The 13,335-nt window shown below is 41.7% G+C and overlaps 1 protein-coding gene across 1 annotated transcript; it reads right to left on the reverse strand.

Moving 5' to 3' along the window:
• Positions 1-9,558: 9,558 nt before the first annotated feature.
• On the reverse strand, positions 9,559-13,065 carry gbx2 (gastrulation brain homeobox 2). The gene is made up of 2 exons (XM_041889343.2): positions 12,017-13,065; positions 9,559-10,715 (listed from the first exon to the last, which is right to left on the reverse strand). Exons 1-2 carry the CDS (start codon positions 12,528-12,530, stop codon positions 10,204-10,206), a joined length of 1,026 nt encoding a protein of 341 aa, XP_041745277.1. The 5' UTR covers positions 12,531-13,065; the 3' UTR covers positions 9,559-10,203.
• Positions 13,066-13,335: the final 270 nt, after the last annotated feature.

A 13,335-nucleotide genomic window follows, 5' to 3' on the forward strand; every position in this document is an offset into this window, starting at 1 on the left:
TCCCTCTTCCTGTTGCCAACATCTCTGCTCTCTGCCTTTGCCTGTTCTGAAACCTTACTGTGTGTGAGCGTCCGCGGGTGTGATGTCTTTCTCCCCCAAAACCATTCCTATGCATCAAATGCTCCCCTATTTATGATTGCTTTTGCCCTTAATGTTACCTCCCCAGTGTGTGTGTGTATGTGTGTGTGTGTGTGTGTGTGTGTGTGTGTGTGTGTGTGTATGTAAACGCCTAATATAAGTAGTTACTCCTGCCTGACCTGTACAGGTATTAAAGCAATATGGAGGACAGGTGTTGATATCCATTCTAACATCTCCATGGTGGTGTTTCTGTCCAACACCCTGCAATACCTGCATACGCTGTAGACAAGCCCATACATCCCACACACACTCCTTCTGCTTTTCTGTGTCCAATAGAAATGTGAAAAGAGCTAAACATGTTGAGTGATTAACATGAGAAGTGCTGAGACATCCGGTGTCGTCCACAGGCAGCCATGAACACTAAAGTGCGCCTACCCAAACCTACCTTTTATTGTACCTTATCGAACCTTATTGTAGCAGAAATAGCAACGTTAAACCTCTCCCTAGTCGCTAGCGGGGTTCAACCCCCTTAATAACACTTGTAAGTGAGGTTTTGACCGAGGAGAAGACGAGGTCCTTTTATTTATGACAACAAAATGCACTACGTGTTCAGTTTGATGGACTTTAACCCTCTTCAGTCCTCTCCTCAGAAAGTCTTTCCAGTAGAACACTTTGCATGGCTGGCTGTTTGTGTAGATCCCTCATCTCTTCCCTAATATTGTCTGCTGGCCTGAAACCGCTCCTGTCTCAGCCCCTGGCTCTCACACTAGTAGGAGATATGAAGAGGTGAAACATAGTATTAGACACAGTCCTCATTGGTGGTCAAGCTGCTCTCCCTTCCCTCTCTGAGGTAGCCAGTGGAATTCATTATTAGCCAATAGTGTGAGCTGTCCTCCCTTATAGTTGGGTTCAGGAAGCATCAAGAAGCTAGCCTAGAATCCAAAAGGTGTCATTTGTTTCAATGGTGAAACGGAGCATATCAGTTTGGTTTCCAGGCTATGTAGAAGCAACTGTTTAGACGTGAGACGTTGAGACGTATCAGTGTAAGCCCTGCAGGGAGAAGAGCTCTACGGTGGGTTAGAACAGGTAGGGGGGGGGGGACACACCCACCATGTCAATCAGTCTGGTGTTGCTTCAGTACCTCTACACCGTCCACAGCTCTCCCTTCTGTCAACGCCAGGCGACACACAGCAGCACCATCAGCACAGCGTTCACCACCTGTACATAATGTAAAGTAATAAACAACAACCACAAAACTAATAAACAAACACTCAGTATGGTCATTTGTTTTTGTTTATTTGGTTCCGGTGTGTATTTTGTTGCCTCATTGTCGTTGGTCATCCATCATGTATGTAGCTACACAACCCAACCCGAGAGGACTGCCAGTCAAGTTATTTAATATGGTTATAATACTATCTAGACATGGAAGAAGACCTCTGACCTCCTAAAGGGTTTCCTATCCTTCCACCTCTGTTGTGACCTATCAGCATCAAGCAGCGTTATTTTTCAAATGTTCATTGTTCTCCTAATTATTATTGTTATTATTATTGTTATTGTATTGAGTGTGTTATCTGTACAGTACCGTGTTGAAACATAATACCTAATACAGTCTTCTACTGTAATGTGTCTCTTTTCAATAAAGACAAAATATGCTCTCTTAGTATAACTGTTAATGTCTGTTAAAACAAAACATGGATAACGGGTGGGAACTGGGAGAGATGGATATGTTGGAGGAGGCCTGGAATTAAGCTGTGTGTGTGTGTGTGTGTGTGTGTGTGTGCTCGCTAGTGTACTTCTGTGCTGTCGCTGCCTGCTCCAATGTGCTTACATTTACATTTTAGTCATTTAGCAGACGCTCTTATCCAGAACGACTTACAGTTAGTGAGTGCATACATTTTTTTCATACTGGCCCCCCGTGGGAAACGAACCCACAACCCTGGCGTTGCAAGCGCCATGCTCTACCAACTGAGCTACAGGGGACTAGGTGTGTATGTGTCTATGCGTGTGTGTGTGTGTGTGTGTGTGTGTGTGTGGTGCAGATGAAGGCGTTAGAGCGGGGTCCTGAATGTCCTGGCTGTTATGGGATAATACCCCTTTAATCCCTCTCCAGCCCTCTGGGATTCAGGAAGAGGGCCGAGGGGGGCACAAAGCAGCCAGGGAGGGGAAGGAGGGGGGAGACAGACAGGGATCTGCCCTCACAAAGCACCAGGCACAGGGGAGGTGGGGGAGACGGACAGGGGTCTGCCCTCACAAAGCACCAGGCACAGGGGAGGACAATGGGACCGTGGCAGGCCACGACAGCAGATGTAATTAAAGAGATTATACAGGGAAGTGAGGAAAAGAGCAGCGAGAGGGGAGGCGGCGGGGGGGTTAGAGTGGTTAGAGTGGTTACTCAGTAAACAGTAATGCTGTGAGGGAGAGAACCTTTCCAGATGCCTGGGGTTCTATTGGATTCCAGTTTCCTCATATTTAAATACTTTCAAATGCCCATTTAGCAGTTTACTACGTAAAGGCTCAGAAACTACATTTCAAAGGTCAAGTCAAAGTAAAGAGATGCCTTCTGTCCCAACCCAGGCATTGTGGTGTTGAGTCAGTATGAACTCCGTGTTTATTGTTATGGCCTCAACGAGAGGATAGACACACACACAGTGTACAAGATGAGTCAGACAGTGTCAGAGAGCAGAGCACTGGGTAGTACAGACCGCTCTGCTCCGACAGACAAAACTATTATGAACGCAAGAGGAGCGCCCAAATGAGGCGTGAACGGTAGCTAGGTGCCATGGTGGTATGAGGCTGTTGCAGGGCGATCCAACGGGACAGATCACCAAGGTAATCCTCTGACAGACTGACCAGTAGCTATGTATCTGACTGTGTCCCTGTTTGGTTATGACATCTGTCTCCATGGTGAACTATACAGACCATATGGCACACTATGGATATAGAGGCTGTGTAAATGACTAATGCTTTACTCTGGGTTAAGGTGTCAGATCCTCTAATAAACTGTTATCAATTCAGAAGTTCATTGAAATTAAATTCAGGAAGTGAAAAATGCACATTGATGATAAATCTTATTTTTTCAATTCTTGTATTGAATTGCAATTCATCTGCTGAATTGATTTGGAATTGTCTCAACCCCAATTCAAGCAAAATCTGAAATGATGTTCAAGAAATACATTTCCATCCTCAACACACACTTTCCATAGATGTCTAACACTGAAAATAACTAATAAATAACTAAATGAAAATAATTACATGAAAAAGACATTGGCCAATAGTAGCCCAACACATATTTTTTTTCTTATGTTATTTTATGCTAAAAGTGGTGGACAAATTGGGACAATATAATAACTATATTTCATACCTGAACCTGAAATAACCAACTTAATGTAAAATGTTGAATCTAGAATGCTATTTAATTATGACATTTTCATTTGCATCTGAAATTATTTAAGTGTGGATTTAGTTTTCCCACAAATCTTAGTTTTGTATTTTAATTCACTCCCTCTTTTGAAGGAACACATGTTATGTGTTATTATGTTATTATTTCTCAATAATAATAAACTCATGCAGTAAAAAACAAAAAAAAGATTGATATACATATTAGATGATCACTCTAAAGATTCATGTGGAATGTTAGAGTTGTATAAAATATATTTAGGAATACGTTCATAAATGTATCTACAGTGGATGTGAATGATATTGTGCATCTAGAATTAGAGTTGGATGTTTTTTGACTCTTGCAAAATAAGAATTTCTACTTAAGTTATTCTGAACATTTACTTTATGATGGATTTGATTGAGATGGTAACAATTTATGGAAGAAAATGCATTTGTCCTTAGCAAAGTCAAACCTCTTCAGTAAGACTGTATTTGCACTGAGGTATATTAAATATTTTTGCAGCAATTACTGGTAAATATTTTTATAATTGTATGAATAATGAGACCTTTCCTGTATATTTCTATTGATATTAGTAATGTATTTGTTCCTGTATATTTCTATTGATATTAGTACTGTATTTGTTCCTGTATATTTCTATTGATATTAGTACTGTATTTGTTCCTGTATATTTCTATTGATATTAGGACTGTATTTGTTCCTATATCTTTCTATTGATATTAGTGCTGTGTTTGCTATTCCTTGCCATGCACCTACAGTGAGGGAAAAAAGTATTTGATCCCCTGCTGATTTTGTACGTTTGCCCACTGACAAAGAAATGATCAGTCTATCATTTTAATGGTAGGTTTATTTGAACAGTGAGAGACAGAATAACAACAACAAAAATCCAGAAAAATGCATGTCAAAAATGATATAAATTGATTTGCATTTTAATGAGGGAAATAAGTATTTGACCCCCTCTCAGTCAGAAAGATTTCTGGCTCCCAGGTGTCTTTTATACAGGTAATGAGCTGAGATTAGGAGCACACTCTTAAAGGGAGTGCTCCTAATCTCAGTTTGTTACCTGTATAAAAGACACCTGTCCACAGAAGCAATCAATCAATCAGATTCCAAACTATCCACCATGGCCAAGACCAAAGAGCTCTCCAAGGATGTCAGGGACAAGATTGTAGACCTACACAAGGCTGGGATGGGCTACAAAACCATCGCCAAGCAGCTTGGTGAGAAGGTGACAACAGTTGGTGTGATTATTCCCGCAAATGGAAGAAACACAAAAGACCTGTCAATCTCCCTCGGCCTGGGGCTCCATGCAAGATCTCATCTCGTGGAGTTGCAATGATCATGAGAACGGTGAGGAATCAGCCCAGAACTACATGGGAGGATCTTATCAATGATCTCAAGGCAGCTGGGACCATAGTCACCAAGAAAACAATTGGTAACACACTACGCCATGAAGGACTGAAATCCTGCAGCGCCCGCAAGGTCCCCCTGCTCAAGAAAGCACATATACAGGCCTGTCTGAAGTTTGCCAATGAACATCTTAATGATTCAGAGGAGAACTAGGTGAAAGTGTTGTGGTCAGATGAGACCAAAATCGAGGTCTTTGGCATCAACTCAACTCGCCGTGTTTGGAGGAGGAGGAATGCTGCCTATGACCCCAAGAACACCATCCCCACCATCAAACATGGAGGTGGAAACATTATGCTTTGGGGGTGAGAGAGAGAGAGAGAGAGAGAGAGAGAGAGAGAGAGAGAGAGAGAGAGAGAGAGAGAGAGAGAGAGAGAGAGAGAGAGAGAGAGAGAGAGAGAGAGAGAGAGAGAGAGAGAGAGAGAGAGAGAGAGAGAGAGAGAGAGAGAGAGAGAGAGAGAGAGAGAGAGAGAGAGAGAGAGAGAGAGAGAGAGAGAGAGAGAGAGAGAGAGAGAGAGAGAGAGAGAGAGAGAGAGAGAGAGAGAGAGAGAGAGAGAGAGAGAGAGAGAGAGAGAGAGAGAGAGAGAGAGAGAGAGAGAGAGAGAGAGAGAGAGAGAGAGAGAGAGAAAAAGAGAGAGAGAGAGAGAGAGAGAGAGAGAGAGAAAGAGAGACACAGAGAGAGAGAGAATAAAAGAAAGAGAGACACAGAGAGAGAGAAAATATAAGAGAGAGACACAGAGAGAGAGAGAATAAAAGAGAGAGACACAGAGAGAGAGAGAATAAAAGGAAGAGAGAGAGAGAGAATAAAAGGAAGAGAGAGACACGGAGAGGGAGAGAGAGCGAGAGAGAGAGAGAGAGATTAGACCCAACCAAATCATGAGAAAACAAAAAGAGAATTACTTGACACATTGGAAAGAACAAACAAAAAAACAGAGCAAACTAGAATGCTATTTGGCCCTAAACAGAGAGTACACAGTGGCAGAATACCTGACCACTGTGACTGACCCAAACTTAAGGAAAGCTTTGACTATGTACAGACTCAGTGAGCATAGCCTTGCTATTGAGAAAGGCCGCCGTAGGCAGACCTGGCTCTCAAGAGAAGACAGGCTATGTGCACACTGCCCACAAAATGAGGTGGAAACTGAGCTGCACTTCCTAACCTCCTGCCAAATGTATGACCATATTAGAGACACATATTTCCCTCAGATTACAGCGATCCACAAAGAATTCAAAAACAAACCCAATTTTGATTAACTCCCTTATCTACTGGGTGAAAAACCACAGTGTGCCATCACAGCTGCAAGATTTGTGACCTGTTGCCACAAGAAAAGGGCAACCAGTGAAGAACAAACACCATTCTAAGTACAACCCATATTTATGTTTATTTATTTTCCCATTTGTACTTTAACTATTTGCACATTGTTACAACACTGTATATATACATAATATGACATTTGAAATGTCTTTATTCTTTTGAAACTTGAGTGTAATGTTTACTGTTAATATTTATTGTTTATTTCACTTTTGTTTACTATCTACTTCACTTGCTTTGGCAATGTTAACACACGTTTCCCATGCCAATAAAGCCCTTAAATTGAAATTGAATTGAATTGAGAGAGAATAAAAGAAAGAGATACAGAGAGAGAGAGAGAGGCCTAGGTGTATGTGGGGTATATAGAGTATTAATTTCCAGTAGCAGCATTCTCAAGACAGAGTCTATTAGGCCACGCTGGTCTCATGGCTCGCTTTCCATCAGAATTAATCATTAGGGGTTAATTTGAAGCTTCGACAAGTTGCTGTTAATTTAGTGCAGGGGGGGACATGCTAGAGTGAAAAGCGGAGGTCCCGACCTATCCCCTTGGGCCTCATTTATCAGCCAACCGCGACGGCCCGGCTTGATTACAATTTGCAAAAAAATTCATTAGAGTTAGCGGTACTCATATCGCATACTGCATATCGCTTTCTCTGTCAAACATCCTCCTCAAGTAGGCTACACAAATTGCTCAGTGTGTGTTCTTTCAATACAATCTAATCTAGCAAATCTCTATTTGATTAATTGTATAATGGACATATTTTGTTATAAGTATCCAGTCATCAAATGCCTGAGTGGATCTCTGTCGGGGTGTGGAATAGAAGACAACACACACACACACACACACACACACACACACACACACACTCTCCTCTAGAGCCGGTGATGAGAGCTCATCTTGTAGCCAGGGCTGTCATTGATGCTCACCCAGAGCGCGAGCTGCCGCCATAAATCTGAGCTTGACAATAATTCACTCTTTCTGCTGCAATGACGAGTTGGGATTTCAGTTTAATAATAAAAAATGTGCTTGGAGAATTTCAAACGATGAATCAGTAGGGAAAATACATTTTACGTGGGTTGAATAGAGGCAACTATAAACTTTATGATTTGGGAAGGCTATAGGCCTCATAATAGAATATTAATTAAATGTAAATAAAATGGCCTATTTGTATGTCAGGATCCATAGCCTATTTGCTCTAGTTTATTTGGAGGATATAACAGCGTTATTTGTGCCTTATCATGGCGTGCGAATTACAAACAATGACTGACGTCAAAATGTTGTGCAGGTGCGTGCGGTGCTTAGCGTGCTGCGCTTGCCTGGGATAAATGATGCGCGTGACGATAATAGCGTTGGTGTAGCCCGGGGGAATATCGCGCTGTCTAAATGCTGCCAGAGAGAGGGAGAGGGGCTACACCACAGAACGATCATTAAACTAATGCACCATCTTTGAGGATGCTTTAGCTGAGAAAGAATGATGGTTGTCTTATTTGATGACACTTGTGGGCTTAATCAATACTCAGTGGAATAGAGGATATTATTTGTGTCATTTATATACAGTAGGTCTAGTAGAAAATGATATTTAACTCCAAATGTGTTTGTTAAAAACAAAAAAATTTGGGGGACAAATTGCTTTTTAGAACTTTGTAAAACAATGAACACTTTTTTTTAAATAATAGCTTTGTCTTAAAATGTGTAGCCTAGCCTATTTAGTATCCAACAAGTTAACCTATTGCAAGAAAGGCGAATTATAATAACCAATATTGTTTTATATTCGTTTATATAACACAGATAAATACATTATCAGAATGGATTATTTTATCATTTAGCCTACTGACAAAATGTCCTACCCAGTGACATTTTAAACTGTTTCATCTGCTTAGGGTAGGCTATAGACCTAATGTGGTAGGCCTAGCAGATGTAGCCTAACGCAGGCTATTCATGCGCGGAACATCACCGACAGAGATCAACAAGATGTCTTTAGAGATCACAAGGGGAAAGTCCTGCAAGTAGGCCTACGTTTTATTTTAGTCGGTAATCTTATCAAAATGAATTCATAATAATAATAATAATAATAATAATATGCCATTTAGCAGACGCTTTTGTCCAAAGCGACTTACAGTCATGCGTGCATAAAAAATTTTTTTGTGTATGGGTGGTCCCGGGGATCGAACCCACTACCTTGGCGTTACAAGCGCCGTGCTCTACCAGCTGATGAAATTGTCCACCTCAATAGATGTCAATATTAATGGAAAAGCAATTGGCGCGCTGGGAGGCTTGCCAAACACACGTCACCGCTTCGTCCCGGTACCATAAATGAGGCGCGCGGGGCCGGGGCAAGGTGAGGCGGAAGATCAAGGCTGACACCGGGCGGCGACCTTCCTAAACAGCCGTGCTCGTGACGTTTCACTCGGATGGGAATTAGTGTTCCTCACAGCGCGTGACCTTGGAGTTTCATTCACCCTGGCTGATACGACCCACCCCCTGTCATAACACGAGATTGCGTCGCGGAGCGAGATCTTCTTACATATTTATTATTGACATGCCTCAGGTTGATTTGCTCCAACATACGCGACGAGGTTGGCCTTAATTTCAGAGGGTGGCTGGAGCAGAGGGGTAGAGGTGTAAACGGTCCCCCCTGGCTGACTGCATGGCTCTACTGTTGGAGAGATAAACAGTTGGTCCTGCCTCTGCATTACCTGCAAAACTCACAGTTGGTGCAGACAAAATTGTATAAATCTGAAAGTCATAAATTATAATAGTGTAATAATTACAGGGTTATTACAAGTAATAGTCTTAATAATAAAAGTATAACTTGTGTTGTAAATTAAATCTAAACGAAATCGTGTCGTTAATCAGCCTTAATTTTAAGATAAAATACATATGCAATTATCTTCCAACTATCTTCCTTAGTGGATTGTGAAAATAATATTTGTCACTTGCAGACAACAAGTTGAATAATCCCAAATTAGCATTTGATATATTGGTGAAAATAATAAGCAACCAAGGAATTAAAATATAATGATCAACTCGAAGCCCAGCACTCAGGAAAGCACATGCGTCATTTCGCAAAACATTTCAAATTCAAACGGCCTTGCACAAAAATGGAATGACAATAAACAAACGGACAAATTGTTGACATAATTGCTAATGGTTCATCTTTAATGCACACTTTATTATTTACTCAATAAGTCATGGAATGTTAGTTACTTTTTGCACAATATTAAATAAATTAGCAGCGTGCTTCTTGACTGTTGAAAAAGTCACAACGAGGAAAAATAATTCAAGCAACCATGGAATGAAACGATGGAAACAGAAACTCAAACTGAGAACAAAAGTAGGATGGGTTTGCAGGGGCACTTTTTAGCTTTTTGGTGGAGGTGATTGATGGTTGAGGTGTTTGAGCATATTTGTAGGCTATGTGTACAATATGTGTATTGGTATGGGGGGGGGTGATAAAGGAGAATTAGAAATTATATAAGTGCTCCTTTTGAGACAAAGCTGTTCATTCTGATCTGATTTGCGCCTGATGCAAAAACAACAATAAAACAAGCAAGGTCCTTCAGAATCAGCAACACAAACGTCAAAGAAAATCTAACAGACGTAAAAGTAGGCAATATTTTTTTCAATATCTCGGGAAATGTACAATTGGATGTATTGTCTTGTTGTATTGTTCTCAATTTGCTCCCATGGCGGTTATAGTTATGGTCCATCTCGGTATTTACACTCGTAACCAGGGTGATACATATGTTACAATTTTGAGTTTTTTTGTCTCTTGGTATTTAATCAACTTACCATCAGTGGATCGATTCAGCAGTAAAGCAAAGGAAAAGCAATGTACCATCAATTAATTAGCTCTCCTCTGGTTTACAAAGACTCACCAAAGGATAAACTTGATTTGTGATTATCAGTAGTCCCAAGTCCAAAATAACGTGTGTGCGGTTTTTCTGTTTTTAAACAGTGTTATTAACTTAATCTGTATTTAGTCCATCGGTTTAACATACAGAACTGTTATGGTCTGGCTTGCTCTAACTGTTGGTGCTGACTCCTTATTGCAAACCGGCTGACGTGCACAGGAATGGGCACCACGATTTTAGGGTTCCTAGATGGCTCGCCGGTTTTGGAGTTGACGTTACCGGCCTTCACGCGCTTCCATTTGGCCCTCCGGTTCTGGAACCAGATCTTGACTTGCACTTCGCTGAGTTTCAAGGCATGCGCGATCTGAGAGCGTTCTGTCAAAGACAGGTATTTCTTACAATGGAATTCCTTCTCCAGCTCCAATAGCTGCTCGCTAGTGAACGCCGTTCTCCGCCGCCGGTTCTTGCCGGTAGACGTGGTGCTGCCAGTGCCGTTGGACCCGTGGACGCCCTCATCCACGTTACCATCCCCATCATCTTTCTGACACATCGAGTTACCGTTCGTGTTGTCATCAGAGCTGTAGTCTAAATCGCTGTCCATTGAGAAGCTCTCATCTCTTCGATTGCATTCGTCCTCTTTCGGGTCTTCTTTGCCATGGGTTCTGGCTGTGGGGGTAAGGAAATAGAAAATGTTAGTTTAGGCTATATTGACCTCAAAATAGAAAAATAAATTACAATGTGTAACCTATCATGGACTGATATGCAACAGTTTGAGTTTATATAATGGATAACCACAATCATACTTTTAATGAAACATTTTACTTTACAAAATAAGCAACTTCCTTTTCTTCTATATTTGATTCATCACAATAACATCACGACCTTTCGTTTCATGCGTAAATATGCACGAGTAGACTTTACATATTGTGTTACAGAAAAACAATAGCCTATGACATTATATATATTGTTACAAACACATTAGGAACAAATTATATTGTCTCTGGACGTATTTAAGTGAAGTGAAAGTTATTTAAGTAAATATCTATTTAAGGAAATATTAATCGAAATAGGTCCATCAGCTATATCACGACATATATCACGTCTGAAATAGGCCTCGCGCTGACCATAATTCCATTCATTTTAGAGACAAAAGCAATTGATTCATATTATACAATGTCTTAAAAACACTTACGGAGTTAGTGTTATAATACATGTATTTCATAATACATATAGACCCTCATATATATATATATATATATATATATAGACCCTCGACTTTGAATTTTGATCACAGTTTTATAGACATTCAAATACTGCAGGCGCTTTTCCCATCCTTCAATTAAAATAGGCTAATTCAGTAATTGAAGGCAGTTTGCCCCCAGGCACTATTCATTGAAAAGCCTGATATAAACGTATTTGATATGCAGATATCATGTCAAGCTTCTCACGACAAAATATGGACGCGTCCATGTAAATAAATTGTTTTTAAAAAGGACACATTTTTCACTCAGGGGCAACAGTCACTTTCTATCAGTAGACTTTAATCGTTGTCGTTTGATGTGAAATTCACAGGATATAGCCTAAGCCAACATTGAGTGAGTAGAACTTGTAAGTTATCCTCAAATTGCACGTGGGTATTTCTTTGCACATTGATGACGTAGTTTGGTAATATTGGTCCGTTAGGTTTATGCCTAATAGTATAATTAATGAGGTAAAGTTAAGAGTTCGAATTACTTCTTATAATGAACCTTGCAAATGTGCACTATTTTAAATAATAGGCCTAATAAATACGAGTATTCGCTTTGAACTTCTCTTTTACAACTTGGGCGCTCTTATTCAGAGCGACTTACATTTAGTGCATCCAGGTACAAGACAACCACATATCACATAGGCTAAGTCAAACTTTTCCTCAATAGAACCTTAAGTCAGGTCATGTAAACAACCCTGTCCAGCAGAGTTTACTGTACCTGTGGATGACTGCAGTGGCTCTGAGTCGTGGTAGGAGGGGAGCGCCGCGGACTCCTTTCCTAGAAAAGTCTTTCCGTCATCCCCATCCAAACGAATGTCCTGAGATTTATTAAAGGCTGCGTGGAGAGACTGCGAGCCGAACTTCCTCGCCGCATCCTGGTGCTGCTGTGAAGCCGAGAACCCTCCAGGCAGGCTGGCCATCAGGGTGGAGGTGAGCGCCATGCCCTGAGCCAGGCTAGAGCAGAAAGAGTTCTGGAGGCTGGGGATCTGGTGGTGCGGATGGGTAGCCGAGAGCCCCTGCTGCAGGGCGGACTGGGGTAGGGCAGGGGGCGGCGGAGGGGGCGGTGGGAGCACCACTGACCGGTACGGCATGAACATGGGGTAGCCAGTGTAGACGAAGTGTCCCGGGCTGGGCTGAGGGGGCCCGCCGATCAGAGAGTCGATACTGAAGGCAGTGGTGCTTCCCAGTGGGCGCTGCATCATCATAAACGAAGGGCTGAACGCTGCACTCATATGATCTGATGGAAGGAATGTCAATCAAGGAAATGGTACTGGAGACAAGGAAGGGAGCGATGACCCCTGCAGTTTGTCTTGCTTGGGTTCCGAAGTCACCAACTTCACAACGTTGTTATTCGACAGACAACCGACCTTAGAAATGTGGACGTTTTGGTAATCCCGTGATTATTTGTTCGTTTCTCGCGATTAAATAAAACCATTCCATCAACATTGCATATGATCGACACACGGTGCTGGAGAGTGGAGACGTGTCCAGATCAAGAGAATAAGCTGCCAACTTGGAGGCGTGGTGGTTTCCGAATTTAGCAGAACTCATGTGGGCCCTTTTGGTTTAACTTGCGCTCCGATAGCGGGAGCCAATGCGCATTCCAAGTGCCAATCAATATCCTCGAGTTGTCGCTGACGTTCTGACCATTTGACAACAACAATCTTCAATTCGATGATCCTCGGTTTCCGCACGTCTGTCTAACTCACTCTAGAGAGTAGAGTGATGCTACTCCGTTCTACAACATCCAGATGTTAAGCAAGGAGGTTTAAATTCCGCTCCCTCTGTTTAATCCGCTCTTCCACTCGCAAGGACCACCCTCTCATCGCACTCTCGCATTTCATTGGTCGCTGTTAAACTGTTGGGCTAGCCTAGCTGTCATTCGTCACATAGACCTGTGAGGGCAGGCTTCGGTCGAGGAAATAAATGCCAATTATGTGGATTTGTAAAGCGTAGGCTATACACATCCTAAGGGACCATAATGCAAATGAAAATTAGCTAGGCTACACATTCAATATGCATAAATATTGACTACAA

This window comes from Coregonus clupeaformis, chromosome 35 (genome assembly GCF_020615455.1).
Source record: "Coregonus clupeaformis isolate EN_2021a chromosome 35, ASM2061545v1, whole genome shotgun sequence".
Classification (NCBI taxonomy): Eukaryota; Metazoa; Chordata; class Actinopteri; order Salmoniformes; family Salmonidae; genus Coregonus; species Coregonus clupeaformis.

Excerpts from the sequence above, each read along its gene's own strand:
- gbx2 (XM_041889343.2), bottom strand. The coding sequence starts at position 12,530 with ATGAGTGCAGCGTTCAGCCCTTCGTTTATGATGATGCAGCGCCCACTG. Across the intron at positions 10,716-12,016 it reads GCCACTGCAGTCATCCACAG|CCAGAACCCATGGCAAAGAA; the intron begins GTACAGTAAACT and ends TTACCCCCACAG.